The sequence below is a fragment of the Sturnus vulgaris genome, chromosome 9 (genome assembly GCF_052056855.1).
Source record: "Sturnus vulgaris isolate bStuVul1 chromosome 9, bStuVul1.hap1, whole genome shotgun sequence".
In the NCBI taxonomy this organism is placed as follows: Eukaryota; Metazoa; Chordata; class Aves; order Passeriformes; family Sturnidae; genus Sturnus; species Sturnus vulgaris.
In genome coordinates, this window is record NC_142251.1 from 5706619 (window position 1) to 5725260 (window position 18642).

The window sequence follows — 18642 nt, forward strand, 5'->3', positions numbered from 1 at the left end:
TGGAAGGCTGGCTGGGAGATTTGAGCTTAAGGACAATCATAATGGGAGAGATAAAAGCAGGTCATGGATAAAATACAAGTCTCCCTATCTCAAAGGAGGGAATGCTTTATAGAAAGAGGGTGATAACACTTACGTTTGTAGTACTTTCTGTGTTTATATTTTGTCTAGTACTCCCCCGGGAAACAAAACTTACAAGCCTGTTCACTTTCCTTTTAGTTGCCTTTCTACGCTCTAGTCCCTACTTTTGGACATTTCAGCCAGTTGAGACCACATTTTAGAACATATTTGAAGTAATGTCAAGGGGTCACTGAGTTTCTGTCTGTTTTCTGGAACAATTTTGGCTCAGCAGAGGAGAGGTCTCTGCTGAGGGGGAAGCAGGAGGAAGTTCCATTTCCTTGTAGGGAGTAGCTCCAAACCAGACAGGGCTCCAGCACGTCTGCCCTGCTTGCCCAAGGGGCTGTGATCGAGAGTGTGACACAGGAACACAAAATGAGCTTGTAGGAAACCAGGTAGAGTCAGTTCTGCTCCTAATGAAATGATTTAAAAAAGGTTTTCGAAAAAGCAACTCAGAATGCAAGAGCTCACAGTTTAACTTGGCCTTCATCTTTGAAGAGGCTCTGTTACATCAAAGCCTGACCCAAAATGTATGTGTTTGAGGGAGTTGAATACAGTGGAACAACTTGAGTGGAAGAAGTGGTAGAAATATCTTCTTGAAAGTTTTCTGGTGGTTTTCTTTTTCCCCGTGTTTGGAAGTAAGCCTTACTCTGATTCTTTGCAATTCAAATGCAGTTTTCTAATGCTAGTCTGCAAGGTGGAGGAAACAAAAGAAACTGGCAGAAATGAAAGTGAAACATTCTCGTTTCTTCGTTTCGTGAGCCTAAAATGAATTTTACCCAAAACTGATTTTAAATATTTTTAATTTAGTTACTGTAGGTATGTATAGATTTTTATACTTTTCTGGAGTTTAAAGTCAGATGGTATCTTGTCTGACCTCAAACTGTTGTATTTCTGCCAGATTATTTTTCTAAAAAGAGCCAAAAGCTGAGCTAGATTTCAGAGGAGCAACTGGCACTGTACACTCAGAAAGCAGGGGAAACTGAGTCCCTTGTAACACTGGGATATTGAATAAATGAAATATGCTGAAATGGTTTCAACAGGTTAATCATACCCCACTTTGCAGACGCAGGCAAAATGCTCTGGTTTTGTTGCCAGCCTGGCTGGGAGAAAATTCTTTGATTCCAGGTCTGGCAATTTGGAATGAGCCTGAGCTTGTGAATAAGACGTGCCATCCAGGTTCCTACAAAGATGCCACCTCAGCACTGATTCACTCCAGTGTTTTGTTTCCAACCAAGTGATTTTTTTTTTAGAGGCACTCCTTTCCCTCTCCTCATTTCCCTCTCCTGTTCTGTCATGTGTAGATGGCCGGTGTCTGACAGAGGATGATCTTTTTGTGTCTGTCCTGGGTTCAGGAGAGGTCTCTTTGTTTCTCATCCTAAGTTTTATTAGTTGGTTTATTTTGCAGTTCATTGTTAGATGGTAATTTGGTTGCTATTGAATGTGTTGCAGCAGTTTAAAATATTTTTTATTTGCTAAATCATTTCAGTATTAAAAAGGAAAGAAAAAGAAATCCCAGAGTTCAACAACATTATTATTGCACTTGCATTTCAGATTCTGCATTTCATTGTGGAACTCCTAACTTTCTTTTTTTTTCGTACAGAGCATTCTTGTCTTATGAAATGTCATGACCTCTCTTTATTCATATTTCTTAGGAATAAAGACAATATCTGTTTTTTAACACTATCTACTTACATTTGATTATATTTTTGATATGTGACACTATCACAGTACTCAAATCATTAACTGGGTTCTTGTTTTTACTAGCGATTTCTTTAGTTACTTTTCTCATCACATTTCTACATTTGATTAAAGATTATATATTCTCTCTTTGAATATATAATTGTGTATTTAATTGAATGGATGAAATCAAATAATTTGAATAATTTTTGCAGATTTTTTTTAAAACCTGCTTTCAAAATTTGATTCTAACAACGTGACACATACAAAAACAGAATGCAGCCTCACTTTTCCTCCAGTGCCGGTAGCTTTGATCTGGAAGCGATGCCAACAGGAGTTGTCCCCACCCTACGAGTTGTTTGTTATTGCCAGGCGTGCTCCTCCTCCTGCTGCCTGGTGCCAGCTTTATGTTAATCTGGGTTGGTTTTCCGCGTTGGGTGCCCAAGGGAGGAGCAGCCCCGCTCGGGGAAGGGCGGTGTTTGCCCGGCTGCAGCTGGGGCTGCCCTGCGCTCCTTCCCCTGAGCCTGGAGCGGCCGCGCTGTGCTCCCGGCCGGAGCCGCAGGAGTCGCTCCGTGCTTTGCGTTCCTTTGTTGGTTTGGGGAGTTTTACTTCCCCTCTTCAGGTTGAGCAAGTAAAGCATGATGAGTTTAGAATTTGAAAAATCATGCTGCCGTTTCTCTTCTGGTTACATGGAATTAAAACCCAGACCCACCGTAGAGTTTAAAGACAGTGACGTGTCCAGAGCTGTGACAGCTCAGTGTCCCGAGCAGAGCTTTGTGCTGTGCTCAGGGACTGGAGAAATTTGAATTTAACGAACCTGGGGGACCCTGGGCTCTCCTTACACCCTGAGGCTTCAGCAGTGCTGGTACAGGTGGGCAGGAGTTCCTGCTGCTTTTTGATTAGAATTGCTATGGGAAAGACTGGCTACAATCCAAAGGCCAATATTATTTAATCTTTGCATTTTTTGATCAGGTGCAGTGTTTAATGGAAAATAGCTGCAAATATTAAGTGAATGTATTTGTGAGATAAAAATACTTAGCCATTGGAAAAAATTTAGAAATGGAGATATTTTTTCTTCTTCAGGTTTTATATTTTACTAAAGAATGTGATTCTAACAGCACCTTCAGGAAAATTCTTGTGGGTTTTGTTTGTTTCTTTGATTTTTCACTTTTGAAAGATATGTATTTTCAATTAGATCTTAAATCTTAGAGATTTAAGACAACCATTTTTAGTACATGCTTTGTGTCCTGAAGTATTTTCTGATTTGTGTCTCATTGAAATGAGAAATAGTAACTGTATTATATAGCCCGAAAAAAGTTACTATGCTTTATACTGATAATATTCAGAAAGGTTGGGGGTTTTTTTTGTTGTTTAGTTTGGTTTTTTGTTTTGTTTTTTTTTTAAAGCAGACATCTTAATCTGATCCTTCATTCTGGTTCTTGTTTTTAAAGTACAAAAGTATGTTGTGATGCTTTTAATAGCTATAATTCATATACTTTTCTATTATTTTCTTCACTAAATGATACGTGATGGATTCTCTAAACCCCAGAAATTTCCATGGGTCATGCATTTACCAGGCAAATATGCAGCTGGACAGGAAAGAGAGAAACTCTGCACTCCATATTTTGCTATAGTTTCACAAAAATAATTTTCTTCTTTGTCTAATGCTTCATTCTCATAGTTTTCAATTGCTGTCTAAATGTTGTTATAAGAAAAAAAAAATCCAAGTTCTTGGTGCAGATTCTTGCCTTCATTTTCTATATTAATGAAACTAATTCCTTACAAACAGACCCATTTGTGCTGAACCTCCTCCCACTGGAAACACAACCTTTGATTGTCTCCAACATAAATCTCAGATGAACATATACCACCTAAAAGCCTGAGGTTTAGATGAGGAAAGTTAATCTGCAGCTCAACAAAATATTTACTATTTGTGGGGGGTTCTTTCTAAGCAAAATCTTACTTAATTGCTGGCAGTTAATTTATATGAAAATAAGAGGTGCAGATGATTGGTCAGGTTTATTATTAATACTTTGAGCTATATCTCTAAATGCTTTTAAAATCGGTTAATAAAATGAGCTTGCTTGCTGGAAACTGAATTAGTTTTCTCTAGTGGCTAATTTGAGCTGTGTGTTTATTGAGTGGTATTTTTTAGATGTGTTAATTTTTAATTTTTTTCCCAGTGTAGTTGCAGACATCTTGGTTCTTGTTTTTGTTCAGAAAGCCAGAAATAGGAAGGAAAGAAAGAAGCAAGCTGTTGGCAGGTTTATCACTGAGTGTTTTTTAACATGTTCTGCCATTTTTTTGTCTCTTCATAGCCCTCGTCTTTTAAATACAAATCAAAATGATCAACATTTTCATGAGTTTAATACTGGAATGTAATGTGAAAATGCACTTTTGCCTGTGGGGGGAATATGCTTCCTATTATAATTTGTATTAATACCTTCCTTTAGAGAAGTTTATTTAATGTGCTGTCTACATAGAGATTTAGTCTTTTTCCTTCATTTTAAAAATGTCTTCTCATTATTTCTTCAGTAGACAATCAGCTACGATCCTTGCCTGCACAGAGGATTTAAAATCAACTGCAAATTGCTGAAGAATTGCACTTCAAGTGGTCTCAAGACAGGAGAAGCAGGTCTTCACTATAATGGAAGAGGCCAAGAGCTCAAAGAATGGAAATCATGACCCAAGGAAGTCTGTCCGTCATGTCTGTGAGGAAGGCAAAACAGTCAAAGTTACAATTAATCAAAATTATAAATATAATAGAAATGACAAATCTGTGAAGGATGTTGGGAGAAGTTCTCCAAGTGGGAATAGCACCAGAAAAAGTAAACAAAATGATGTTTGTTCTGAAAAACAAGGAGAAAATAAATCATGCAAAGTAAATAGTTGTATTCCTGGAACTAAAGATTTGGGATCAAATGTTCAGGACCGAAGTCATGGAAAAGCAAAAAAATTTTCTAATTTATCATCAGCAATGGAAAACCTGAAACAGACAAAAGCCCAGCTGGTGGGAGAAAACGCTCCAGGCTCCCAAATTGCAGGGAATGGGGTCGGTATGGAAAGCTTAGCAGCTACTCAGAAAGGGAAACTGGTGCTGGAAAATCCAGTGGGAGTTCATACTTTGAAGACGAGTGTTGATCAGGCTGGTGATCCTGGTAAGACTGCTGCAGATCAGAGAAAAATGGAGCACAAGCCTGATGACTTCAGTGAGTATTAGTTAACACTGCCTTATTCCATTTTCTTCTGGTGCAATTGCTGACAGTCTGAAGTGGGCTTTGAAATGTTTCTGTTCGTGTTATTTTTTTCACATGTACAAAGTTGCTGGTTGCATTTAGAGAGAACATGATGTTAATACAAGCATATTGCTGAGAGAACAAGAGATTATGATAATAGCTGTCTTTTTTTCTTATGCCTAAGACCTAAACAGTTTTGTAAGCTACTTAGTGTGCGTGGGTTTTAGGCAATTTTGTGAATACAGTGTCTTATGCAGGGGGAACCCTTCCTAATATCACTGCCACTTAGGGAAATGCCAGTTATTACTGGTTTTCAGAAAGATCAGGAGAAAAATGGGCAAGAAAAGTTCTTATTATAGGTAGAGGGGAAATATTTTACTTCTTTTCTGTTGTGCTCTTTTTGTTACTAAAAATGTTTAGAGTAGGCTTTGACAGGTAGCTTTTTGATTTAGGGAGCTCTGGAATACCAATCATCCATCAGTGGTTGTCCTTATGAGTGTGCAGTTCTTACACATATTTTTCAATGTCAGAATTAAATACATTGATCAAGCTTTGTCTCACTAGGATAATTAATTCCATAGCTCAGGATTTGTCACACTTCTTTAGAATGTATTTTTTTCTTTAATGAAAATGCTGTTTTAAGATGCCAGCCAGTGTAGACCTTCTGTTTGAAGCATTTCCCACAGCTACAGCAGTTGCTTGTATGGAAATACAAGGAAAATAATGAAGTGTGTGGTTTTTTTAGCTGTCTTAATAGTGTTTAACAGGAAAAACAAGTTCAAGTGGCAGCATCCTGTGATCAGTCAGCTCTTTGTAGACCACCATTATGTACTGTGGGGACCATCTGTCACTGAGAAACCAGGACTTGAAAACTTACTCAGCTTTGATTCCTTGCTAGTCTGGGGGCACCGATCTCATTTGAAAGGAAAGACAAAGGAAAAGACAAAGCACAAATAACCCTCGCTTTTGCTTATGTAAAAGCGACTGGAATAATTTGCTGTAGATGTTTGCAGAGATGAGTGGCCTGTGACCAATACACAGGCATGTGGAGGAACTGGCCCTGTGGCACTGGGCTGAGTTTGGGAGCAGCAGCGTTGTGAGGCTCAGTGGCTGCTGCCTGTGGGTGAGAGGTGTCACGGAGCGTTCAGGTGTGACTCCAGCGGCTTCCAGGGCTGGGGTTGCCTGCTGACTGCCTCTGTGGGGTCATTTGGGTCTTTGAGGCAGTGCTCTCTGACTTACTTCCTTAACAAAATCTGCTTTACAATAATTGTATGCCTAATATTTATTGTTTCTTTTACAGTAGGGCATCGGGGTCTTGTTTACTCTGTTCTGGATGACAAACGATTTAAAAGACTGTGAATTTGACTGAAACACAAAATTAATCTGCCTTTTTATTTTGTGTTTTTGACAGCTTTCTTACTAGCAGATTAGTCTCTGAAGTCTTTTTAAAACACTGATTAACATGCTGGAATGATTTTTAATGTTTAAGGTGATCTTGGCCAGTGTTTGGATAAAAAACTGGAATGTAGCTCTAATTTGTGTCTGGTTCTTAGCTGCTCTGTAGGCTAATTTTCACTTTTCCTCTCCTTGAATTACTCTGAAGAAAGTAACTGTTTCTTGCTTTAGGTAAAATAAAGAATTCTGAATCAACAAAAGAACATACATTGGAAGTGGATTATTTAGAAAACACTGGTGTTATTGATGAATCCAATCTGACAGTTGAACAGCAACTAGGATTGAAACAAGCTGAAGAACGTCTGGAAAGAGATTATATCTCCCGACTTGAAAAAGTAGGTTGGGTTATTTATCAGATAAAAAAGAAAATGTGTATCCTCTTTCATTATCATCACCATATTTCTGGTTGGGTGGTATTTCTACTACAGCCTGCTGCCTCTTTTTCTTTCTCCTTAATAATGAGTCACTTTCTAATCTAAGATATTGTCTCCAGTAGCTGACTAGTTGTTCGTTGTGGCAGATGATGTGGATTGGAAACTTAGTGTTCCTTTTGTGGCACATGTAGCCTTTGCAGAACAGTATTTTTAAAATTTTCTGTATCTGAAGGTTTACAGTTCCAGTATTTAAATAAGAGATTTAAGTCTGGTTCTCTGGAAACTCAGATTACAGGACTGAAAATAACCTTGGGCTTTCTTTAGTGTATTACCTCTCACCAGTCCCTATATTGGAGATAACTACTTAAAAATGTTCACCTAAATTGTTCTTAATATTCTCTCTAGTGAAACAAATGTTGGAGTCAGTGTAGGTAACCCAGAAGTTTATATTAATATCTAATGGAAGCATTTTAATCCCTCATATGTTGTCCTAGGAAAATAACCGAAAGTTTATTACTTCTTTTTCACACCATTCTGCACATGGGAAAATCATTCCCATTCCTGCACTCAAACCTTCTTTAGGCTCTCTTTGTTCAGTGGGCTTGGAGGTTTTTAGTTCCTGGTTCAATCTTGCTGCTTTTGTCTAGACACCCACTGTGTAAGCAGTGTTCAAAACTGGACATGCAGTTTAAGCTGAAGTCTTAAGTATGAAGAGGAAAGCTGACTTCATCTCTCTGAAATATGGCATTTTTGTTTAGGGACTCTGCCTTTTTAGCAGCAGTTGGTTTATAGTTGCAGCAGCAATGACTCCCATAGCCTTTCCATAGGAATTGGTCCATCAGGTGTTCCCAGCCCTGTATGTTTTGCAGTTGATAATACCTAAGGAATGATGCTTTGCTATGATATTATTTAGTTGGAGCTTATTTATTCCATTTCTCTAACTTTTTGTGATCTCTGAATTTTTGTCATTTTACATGTTCTGTATCCTCTTCCAAGTTAATATCTTTTACATTTATAGTCAGCACACCTTCTGTTGCATTTCCTACCTCTTCAGCAAAAGTGTGGATATTTCTGCCCCCACAGGGACCCTGCTGAAGAATACTTGGCACATGCTTCTAAGTACAAGTGCTCTGAGGACAGTTCTCTCAGCAGTTTTGCTCCCACTTTACTGTTCTTTATTTAGATAGTATTTATGGTCTCCTTTTCAGACTGATACTATGACAAGTGACAAAGACTTTGTAAAATTCAAATACAAGGTCTGCTGCCACTTCTTCCAAGAGCTGTGACTTATCTTTAGGAAAGCAACCCTAAGATTGAGTTAGTGCAATTTGTTTGTAGCAGATCAGGTTGTCACCTCTGACCTATTTTTTCCCTATGTGCTTATTAAAAATTTATTACAGTATTTTTTGAATGCTAGTTCTGACTGGTGTCCAATTCCTGGGCTCCTCTTATTTAGCCCTTTAAAGATATTCTTAAGTTTATCTTTCGTGATGATCTGGAACCTTCCCATTCTCTATAAGTTCTTTAAAACACAACTGGCTCTTTTATAGATCAGCTCCTTGAGTATCCAAGGACAAATTTCATGAGACCTGGCTTATTTGGGTACATCTATCCTACACAAGTAGTAGTCTGTAACATTTTCTCTCGTTATTTTGAGTTTTTGCCCTTTTCATTGGAGTTAAGTATAATTAGATGATTTCAAAAGCCTTCACAATAAAGGCAAAATGAAAGTTGTTACATTATTCAGACTTCCTGGCAACATCTATTAGGCATAATACTGCAGATCAATATTGTAAAGAATACAACATTTTTCAAAAATACTTTTACTGCTGATACTCACTTTATTACTAAAGAATGGTAAAATATTTTTTATCTACTTCAGTCATCAAGCATCAAATACTTGAATCTTCCCAGGTAGCCAGGTGTAACTGTCTATAAGTTGTTTTCCAAATGGATGTTTAATTTCATCTTACTAGGTACCTGAAAATAGAGAAAGTAGGAGTAAAGAGAATTAGTAATTAAAGCAAAATTTAAATTGATATTTACTATGTAGTTGGAGAGTATCAGACTGTTTTTTTTCCAAAAGAAAGAGGTCAAACTCAGTAAGCAGTAAGTGGAAAAACTTGGCCAAATTTAACAGTGGTTTAGGTTCCATATGGTAAGTCAGATTTGTTTAACTGATCTGTGGTCCACCTCAGTGTCTTAAAATGGTGTTCATTCATTGTTGTGTCACTGTTTAAACATCTGGTGTTTTCAGAATACTTTTTGGGTTTAGCAAATATAGATGTATTAGAATTAGGATGAAAATGTTGAAGTAAATGTTTTCTCTCCCAGTTATTGGAAATGTCGAACAAGTCTGGAGAAAAACTAAAGTGTTTTTTTTTTAACCCTTTTGTCTCCTAAGTGAGGTTTTCAAAGGTTTCCAATCTCTGTAGCTGTGATCTGTTAGAGCAAGCAAATCCAATTTCAGGATGAGACAGATAAAGTGGAGTATTTGGGAACAAACCGTTCTCTTTGCAGAGTCCTTTCTGCCTTTTTGTCCAGCAGGTCTTAATGGTTTCCTGGCTGAATAAACTCCACAGTATCCCCTCGTGGACCCTGGGAAAACAGGTTCCCTTCTTCCCCATCATCTCTGGAGGTTTGGCTGCTTCTTGCAGACTTGGGGATCTCCCAGGCAGCCACTCTCCATTTGTGTTCTCCATCTCTGCCAGCCTGTCTGTAAAAAAAACTTGTTTATTCTGCAAGTGTCTCCAATTCTGAGCATCCCAGAGCATTCATCAGAGTGGAATAGCATCAGGCCTTGCCAGAGGATCCCACCTGGGCTGAGCACGGGGATTAGGAAGTGGCTGTGCTCCCCCAGGCTGCCCGGCCACACCCTTGTGACAGAGCAGAGCCTGGGTGCAGACAGCGCCGTGTGACAGCAGCAGAGCTGGACATGGCTGAGCTGGTGGCATTTCCTCTTCAGAGAAAGGCAGGGAGATGCTGAGGTTTATCCAGTAATTAAAAGCTTCACCTGACAGGGGAATGGCTTACTGGCCTTTAGGTCAGCCTTAAGAAGCATAAACTCTTCAGCCTTAATCTTAGCTCACTAAATGTACTGAGAAATGTCATTTTCAAGTCATCTCACTTCCTTCCCTCGCTCTCCCCTCCTGCCATACAGGTGAAAATCTGTTTCTGCTTGTTTTTTGGAGATTGCTGAATGTTTGCAAAGCACCTTGACATTAAAAGTGTTACATAATAGTTAAATGCAGTTTATTAATCAAATAATTGAGTTTTTCAGGCACTACTAGTAGAAATATTTGTTTAAATCTATGGCAATTTTTCCTCAGCGCTCCCCAGAATACACCAACTGTCAGTATCTATGCAAGCTCTGCTTAGTCCACATTGAAAATATCCAAGGAGCCCACAAACATATTAAGGAGAAACGTCATAAGAAAAATATAATGGTAAGTTAACAATATTATGGCTATTTTTTCTTTTTCTTTCCTCATCTCTTTTTAAATTTTATTTTTAAAATTGAAATAATGGTTTTTGTTGCGTAGTTTATTTTCTTTGATCATGTTCATTTAGGTGAAAGTTTGTGTGCTGAGCAGAAATCCACAAATTTCTGTTTTCTGTTTAAGAGGAAGGGCTTGATGATTTGTCCAGGCAGAGAGGAAAGGATATTTTGGTTGTAGCTTCTGAATTAGTGTCTCTGAGTAGTGGGCAGTTCATCATGCTAGTTACAGAATGCAAGGTAACTTAGGTGAGAAATATATACTGCACAAAAATAGATTCAGTTTTTCTATTTTCTGAAAATAATGCCATTGGTAGCAAGACCTCCAGGGATTGATGGTGGGGTTGGGGATGTTCTTTTTATGTTTTTTTTTTTTTTTTTTTTTTACTTTGGCTGACTTGTGAAGTTTAGAAGAGTTATAGGAGGGAAAGATTCAGTTCACCCATCATCACTCTGGGTTTATTAATGTGCTTGATATGAAAAACAGTTCTAAGGCTTACAAAGAGTAAAACAGTTCCCTTATCAGATACCACAGTGCTGTGGTTTGCTCTAAAGAACTGTTACATGCAAGAAATCCAATAAAAGGTGCATAGATTTTCTTGCCAGCCTATTTTTGTAAATGCTGATGAAGAGCTACAGATTCCCCAGTATGGTGGATTTTGTGATTTAGATGGTTAAAATTACTCCTTCTATAACCATTTCCCAAAATTCCGTCAAATTACTTTCATATGTTTCCATGGATTTCTTGCCATACTTCTGTTTTTCATTAATGCTCTAATTCTAAAATGTGTGCAAGTCATCACCTGGAAGACTCCAAATGCCATATGTCCATTAAATCTCAGAAAATAACATTTTTACATTATGGTCAGTGATAATTTGTAAAGGATTCTGGTTCTCTTACTGTCTCCTGAATTGCATCATGCTTAAAAAAATGAGCCAGACCTGTGATTGATCTATAAACACTTTCTTGCCATGCTTTTCATCTGGGCATGAAGATGAGAATTGAGCAATGGGGTTTCTTTAGCACTGAATGGAATTCTGGAGGACAGGGAGCAGTTTCACTTTTTAACACTTACCCCAGATATCTTTATGTTGTGTGCAGCATCATGGTGATACCTATGTAACTGTCTTGTGTTACTTCATGAAATGCTCCTGTTCACAGCTCTGTGAGATACATGACAGTCAAATAAGCTCAGCAGCAGCTGTGGTTTCCCAACTCAAGAAAAATCCTAACGTGGTGACATAAAAAAATCCCATACTACTTGAAAAATGCTCATATTCTTTCTTACACTATATTTGTTCACATAAGAGCAGAAGAGTTGAGAGATGCAGCCTAGAACTAAACAAACATTTCCTTACTATACTGTGTTTTCTTAGTGCATATTTATTTTATGGCTGTTATTTATTTCAGTCATATCTTTCATGTAATCGATGAATTCATGAAATGAGGGGTTGTTGTACTTAGTCCCAAATGACTTGATGCATCTGACACGTTCTTGCTGTTGGATTGGGTGCACTAAACCCAGTCCTTTCTGGCACCAGCTGTTTAAGCAGTAATGGGACTCAACTTATAAAATCCCCTTGGAGCTAGGAATACTTCTTCTGCCTCTGATATCTTTCCTTCAAGTACAATCCACTCTGAAAAAATCCATGTGGCTTTTTCCAGCTCAGTTACTTTTCTTATGTAGAAGCAATTACAACTTTTTCTTTTCTTGGATGAATTTTGCTTCAGAATTGTCAGAAAATGTGGTTCAGGAGTGGAATACAGAAGATTCCCTCCCCAGCTGCCAGCTGTGACACAACATTCTCTGTTTTAAACACTGAGCATCTGCTCTCATTCCTGGGTTCACACTATTTTATTTGCCAGTTAGGCCAGGCAGAGTTCATGCCTTTGGCAGTGTTTGGTCAGGACACAAACAGCAAACAGCATGTTCCAATATCATATAGCAGTAAGAAATAGCATTTTCCTCTTAAAATACCATTTTTTACTTATATCATCCGCCAATTATTCAGGAAAAGCAAGAAGAAAACGAGCTGCGGGCGCTCCCACCGCCCTCGTCTGCACAGTTGGCTGCTCTGAGTTTCACTCTCATCGAGGCAGCAAATGAACAAGGCATCTCAGATGAGGACTTCAGAATTCGGCAAGAAATTGTAAATGAGATGGAGAAAATCATTCAACAGCCCTTACCAGGTATTCATAGTGTTCTCCATTTGCTTCAGGTGAAAATGTTTCATTATTTTTGCATATATTTTTGATACTTTCAGTAATGGTGAATGAGTGCATTTGGGGTTAAATTATCTCGATACTGAACAATATTAGTATATACAGACTTTTTAATACAGGCTGGCAGTTGATTTTAAAAGAATTAACAAATGTACAAAAAGAGGAAAATGTGATGCTGCTTATTTGTCCTTCTTTCTGATGTGTTTATTGATCCACTTTAAAGTGGTGGGATGACATAACAAGGAGGATAATATTTGACATTGCTTCTTTGCATTGATTTCCCATCAGCTCCAATAGTTAATACAGTGGGAATTTGAAATCAGGTTTTTGGAGCTGCAGTGATGTTGACTTTGTGCTAACAGTGGTTTGGTGTTCAGTGCATCTGAACAGAAGAAAATATTAATCTCGTTGCCAAGAAAAAGTTTTAAATTTTTAGTTTCATCTGTATTGGAATCAAGTGTTGTTCAATACAGTCCATTTGTTTCAGAAATACCTTTTTTCCCCTTTGCTCTTTAAAAATACAGCTGTAAGAAAGATTTTGTTACCTGCAGGATGATCAGCTTTAGTTTTAGGTGTTCTATGAAGTATCTGCTTAAATGTAAGGTGCTGAATAGAATAGGGTTTTGTAGGGTGGAGGTTTGCTAATCTGTTTGTTCTATGATAAGTGGCTCCTAGTGCAAACTTCTGTTCTGGCACTCTAGGGAGTTTTCCACTCCTAGTGGGAAGCATAAGACAAAGCTTTTTCACATAACAGTTTTACATAAATACTCAGGAAAGTTACTTTGTCTGGCTGACTTGTTTGGACTGATGAGCTTCTATGGAGGTGTAGGAGTAGTGGAAGGGGAGTCTGTAATAGTAAATGACAGTCTGTTATTCTCCTTTTCAAAGCCAGCTATGTTTTAGTGAATGTGTTTTCCTAAGTTGTAAATTTGGAAAAAATTGTTTCATGCACTGTGTAGAAAACATCTGATCTTCTGGCATGATTTTCTCTTGAGCTCACATTAGAACTATGCAAAAATTCTTACTACTATGATAAGCCATTGGAAGAATTTGCAAATTATTATTATTATTAACCATATAGACTTTCATTTTGAGAGGGCTGGTTTCAAAGAAGTGAAAATAGGCCTGAAGCTATGCATGTGTAAGATCTCTTTTCTCTTTTAAGAATAATTTTGTTGACGTTTCTGATTCAATGAGTTTGATCAGAACACACATAAAGGAGGATACACGAGAAAAACCCTCTTTGCTGTGAGGGTGGTTGAACACTGGCACAGGTTGACTGGAGAGGTTGTGGACTCTCCATCTGTGCAGATTTTCAAAACCCAACTGGATACAGTCTGGGCAACCCTGCTTGAGAAGGGTGTTGGATTTGGGAAGATTGAGAACATTCTCATTTTTCAGCTGATTTAAGTATGGGAGACCCTAATTTCTATTACAGAAAAGTTTTCATCTGCAAAAATTTCATAATGAATTGGGATAAATTACTGTTTATGGAATGGGATGGCATTTCTCATATTATTGATGAGTAGGTACTTCCTAGTTAGTTTAGATCTGTTCTGTATCTTTGCAGGTAACTATTAACTAAAACACTGAATGTACACTGTGCTCCGTGCCTTGGATTATATTGAAGTTATGCTTTATATAGATATTTTCTAGTGAACTGTGTGTTGGAACTTGCTGATGGAATTAACAGATTGGTGCCTCATACAGAAGTCTGTGAGACAACAAAGAATTTTATAATTGGCTAAGTGCTGCAGTGAAATCAAGCTGTAGTTAACAAAAGCTGTTAAACAAAATCCTACACTGAGATGGTGACAGTTATTGTTACTTTATACTTAATTTTATATTAAAAACAAACAGAACTAAAGCTGCATTGCAGAAAATCTTTAAAACAGCTTGGAAAATGTCAGATATTTGGTGGTTACAGTATTTGAATTATTTGTTTTCCTGTGATGCTGTGTTATGGAAATGCCTATCCTTCACAGGAGTGAGAAAGGGCTTCAGTGTTCATTAATCTGGGAGTGTCACTTGTGAGGTGCAGTATCTAAAGCAGGTATGCATCATCCACTAAAGAAAATTTTATTTCCTAACTGTTAAATAATTATATTTCTGTCTCTCCAGACTGTTCCCTGAGGATGTATGGCTCCTGTTTAACTAGATTTGCTTTTAAGACCAGCGATGTTAACATTGATATCAAATTCCCCCCTAAGGTATGTAGATATTATCTTGTATTAACTAAGTCTGGTTTTTAAATCAAGGACATCCACATTTATTTCTATTCCATTGCCTTCATCTTTTTTTGGGGCACATACTGTTAGCATACCACAAAGCATCTAATCTTGGATTTGGTGTCAGCTGTGCTGTGGAGGAAGTTTTCATTGCTCTTCAGATAACTTTAATTCTTGAGTGGTTTTGTTTTGTTTTGTTTTACAGCCTTATTCTAGGTTTTTTCTGAACTTTTTTTTTGAGTAAGCACTGAAGCAGTATGAAAATAGTTGTCTTGGCTAAGTGTGCTTCTATTAGCTCATGATTGACTGTAAGCTCTTGTAGGTTTTGATTCCCTCTCCTCCCCCTCCTTTAAAATTTGGGGTAAAAGTGACATTCTTTAGGTAATGAAGTTATTGATTCATGTTTAGTGTGTGATCTTAGCAGCAATTCTTGATAGACACTCAACTGCTGCACTTGCACGTGTTTTAAAATAATAACCTTTATAAAACCCTGAGAAAGTCCTGACATTAAATTCTTTATTGCTGTCCATTTCTATTAGTATACATTGACAATGAAATTGTTGAATATATGGCAAGTGGTTTTATTTATCCTGTTAATGCAGAACTAGAACAGAAGTGTTGACTAGAGCTGTAGGCTGAAGGAAAGCTGGCTGTGAGGTTTACTGGCACCTGTTTTCATGGTGTAGACAGGTACAGTTAATTTTTTCATTAATACTGACATATTATTTCACTTTTTTGAAGGACACAGTTACTAGTTGTGCAACCCAAGTAGTTTGAAATAAAATGTAAAATAAAATATTAGTCTCAATAATGCAACCTGCTGTAATTCTGTCATTGTAGATGAGTCAACCAGATGTTCTGATCCAGGTGCTTGAGATCTTGAAGAACAGTGGTGAGTTTTAGTTGCATCTCATTTCTATTTAACATTCCATCTGCTTTATAGTTGTTTTTATGCTCAATTTTTCTGTAAACTTAGAAAAATTGATTGAGTTTCAACCAAAGTACCTGGGCTGTTTTATGAATGTGATTTTTATGAGCACCAGTGCTTGTGTGAGTGAGAGATGAGCAACTGCAGCCAGAGAATGGCAGCCCCATCAGTCCAGTTCAGGTTGCCAGAAGTTGGGGGCAGTAGTGTCAGATGCCAGAACAAAAAGTTTTAACCTTTTGTGGGATGAATTCTAAGCAGTAAACTCAAAAGCTGCTCTCTACTTGCATATATACATGAGTGAGAGCTGTTCCAGGACTTCTGAAACTTGAAGCTTCATGGTTCTGTCAGGAACACAGCCTGGCTGGCTGCTACTGGTGGTGAGCATCAAAAGTAACCAGGAAATACTGGTACTGCTTAGCTGTGCAGCACTTAATTTGAGTTGTTCTGAAAAAACATGGTAAAAATATAATAATTCTAAAAACAGAATTGGGAAAACTGTAAGAAACTTTGAAACAAACTATGTTTTTTTTCTCCCTGGTTGCTAAGCTGTCTACTCAGATGTGGAGTCGGATTTCCATGCCAAAGTTCCTGTTGTCTTTTGCAAGGATGTTAAAAGGTATGTGTGACTGAAAAAAGTTTTTAATGAGCTACTATGCTTGTTCATAGCAACTGTTTGCCTGCACTCCTGACAAGAAGTACTACTGTCACATTCAGCTAACATTTGTATTAAAAGGGAATTGCTCATACACGGAAATGTAATCTAGAAAGAAAGCTACTTTTCTGTTTTGTGCTACCCAGAGCTCACTGGGTGTAGAAATCTGACATTACTGTTCTCCTTTTAGTTAACTGGAGGAAAAGTAGAGTGGTTTTCAGATATTTAAAATTTTTGCCAGCAGTTTTAAGCCAAGGCTTAAAAAATATTTTATACGATACTCATTGCCAGGAAGAATCATCATCTGACAGTTTCAGTAAATTCTTGAGAAGTAGCAACCTCCAAAATGAAACATGATTTCTTGACTGGCCAGAGGTATGGACTGAAACTCTGGGGAAGTAAATGCAACAAGAGTGGGCTTGTCTTTTACTATTTGTAACAGAATTGAAAAAAATTGTTCTGAGAAACTATAATGGAAATTTTTTTGAGAAGCTGTTTTGTGGGTTTACCAACTCTTAATGTGCAGCAGATCTGGAGTATTAATTACTTTATTAATATAAGTGTTTGGAATGTAGATGATGTGCTAGGCAATTGAATTGTGCAAGATAACGTAATTAAGTAATTGCAGAACTTAGAGCAAATTCTTAATCTGTTTTGTACTTTTGGCTGTAATGAACTCCTGTAAGTTCTAGGTGCAGTTAATAAGTTAATAATAAAGAAATTGTAATTATATTCTGTAGCTTTTTGTTTTAAAAATTCACGTTCTTACATAAGGAGACAGTGATGGATGTTTTTATTACAGTGGGTGTGATGCCCGACCTCCCCCTGCCCCAAGCATCACCTCTGTCACAAAGTGATAACCCTTTATCTGTTCTGCATTTGTGCTTGCAGTGGTTTGACATGTAAAGTAAGTGCTAGGAATGATGTGGCATGCCTTACAACTGACCTGCTGGCTGCACTTGGTAAACTGGAGCCTGTCCTGATTCCCTTGGTTTTGGCTTTCCGCTACTGGGCTAGAGTAAGTTATTGAATCATCCCCAACACTTCTTTTGAAGCACTATGTACAATGTGTAATGTACCGTGAATATGTTTGTAGAAAGGACTTTGTGCCACTGCTTCACCCCACCACCATGCCTGAGATGCCACTGTACAATAATACATTTCAGGGTTAATTGAAATTCTAGATGGTAGCATAAATATGTCCCACAATCACAAAATGTGGTGAAACTGGAAAGAATAATGTATGGAAGATAGTATTCCTTAAGGCACTGTATGAAGTGCTACAGTTTGTATTTTGTCTGTATGTGGCATGGCATGACCACTGCAGTTTCTGAGATACAGCCTTTTGTATTTCATTCTAGTATGTTTCTCACATTTCTTTAGTATTTCTCCTTTTGTATTCTATTATATACTAAAATTCTGATGTTATATCAGAAAAGTAATTATTTCTTCTCTTACAGCTCTGTCACATTGACTGTCAGGCTGAAGGTGGGATTCCCTCATATTCCTTTGCCTTAATGGTGATATTTTTTCTTCAACAAAGAAAACCACGTATTTTACCATCCTATTTGGGCAATTGGGTAAGTGATTTGGTAATACAGTAACTTCATTATTAAATTGTTGGCATTATTTCTGTGTTCTGCAACCTCATAAAAATGCAGAATTTGATTGCCAAAGAAAATTATAAATGAAATCATTGATACTTAATGTTCACACAGATGATGCTTGATGATTCTGAAGACTTTTAAAAAGGGCACTTGTAGCAGGCTGCATAGTTATATTATCTGTGTTTTGGAGAAAAGGCAATTATTTTCTTCTTTATTTCTCTGAATTTCTATCTCTGACATCTGTTATTCTTGAGGGGTGTGAATACTACAGTAGTCAGTGTTAGATTTGCTGAAATCTGTTGGTTGTATGTATTATATACAGCCTTGTTTCAGAGCCACTTTCATTATTTTTAGATTGAAGGCTTTGATTCGAAGAGGCCAGATGACCACCAGCTAAAAGGGGTGGAAGATGAAGAATTTGTAAGGTGGGAGTACAAACCACCCACAAATGGTGCAGCAAAAAACTCTGTTGGAGCAGAAAGCAAAGCTAAAGTTGAACAACAAAAAGGTGGCAAGAAGGCAACAAGCTCAGAAGTGGACAACCAAAGCAATGCAAAAGAGAAACATGGGATTGTAAGTCCTAACTTTAGTTAATTGATTTTGCTGTCTCTCATCCCTATTTTTTTATTTTTAAACATTGATGTTGGA

At 37.5% G+C, this 18642-nt stretch overlaps 1 protein-coding gene across 3 annotated transcripts in view; it reads left to right on the top strand.

Moving 5' to 3' along the window:
* TUT4 (terminal uridylyl transferase 4) overlaps nucleotides 1–18642 on the top strand; it is a 52775-nt gene that overhangs the window by 12607 nt on the left and 21526 nt on the right. For all 3 annotated transcript variants that reach the window (XM_088169690.1, XM_014870629.2, XM_014870631.2), the window contains exons 2-11: nucleotides 4330–5003; nucleotides 6657–6820; nucleotides 10189–10305; nucleotides 12369–12546; nucleotides 14701–14789; nucleotides 15648–15699; nucleotides 16282–16351; nucleotides 17279–17405; nucleotides 17848–17967; nucleotides 18349–18567. In XM_088169690.1, the coding sequence (XP_088025816.1) occupies nucleotides 4442–5003; nucleotides 6657–6820; nucleotides 10189–10305; nucleotides 12369–12546; nucleotides 14701–14789; nucleotides 15648–15699; nucleotides 16282–16351; nucleotides 17279–17405; nucleotides 17848–17967; nucleotides 18349–18567 (1698 nt within the window). In that variant the 5' untranslated portion in view covers nucleotides 4330–4441. The remainder of the gene's footprint in view (nucleotides 1–4329; nucleotides 5004–6656; nucleotides 6821–10188; nucleotides 10306–12368; nucleotides 12547–14700; nucleotides 14790–15647; nucleotides 15700–16281; nucleotides 16352–17278; nucleotides 17406–17847; nucleotides 17968–18348; nucleotides 18568–18642) is intronic.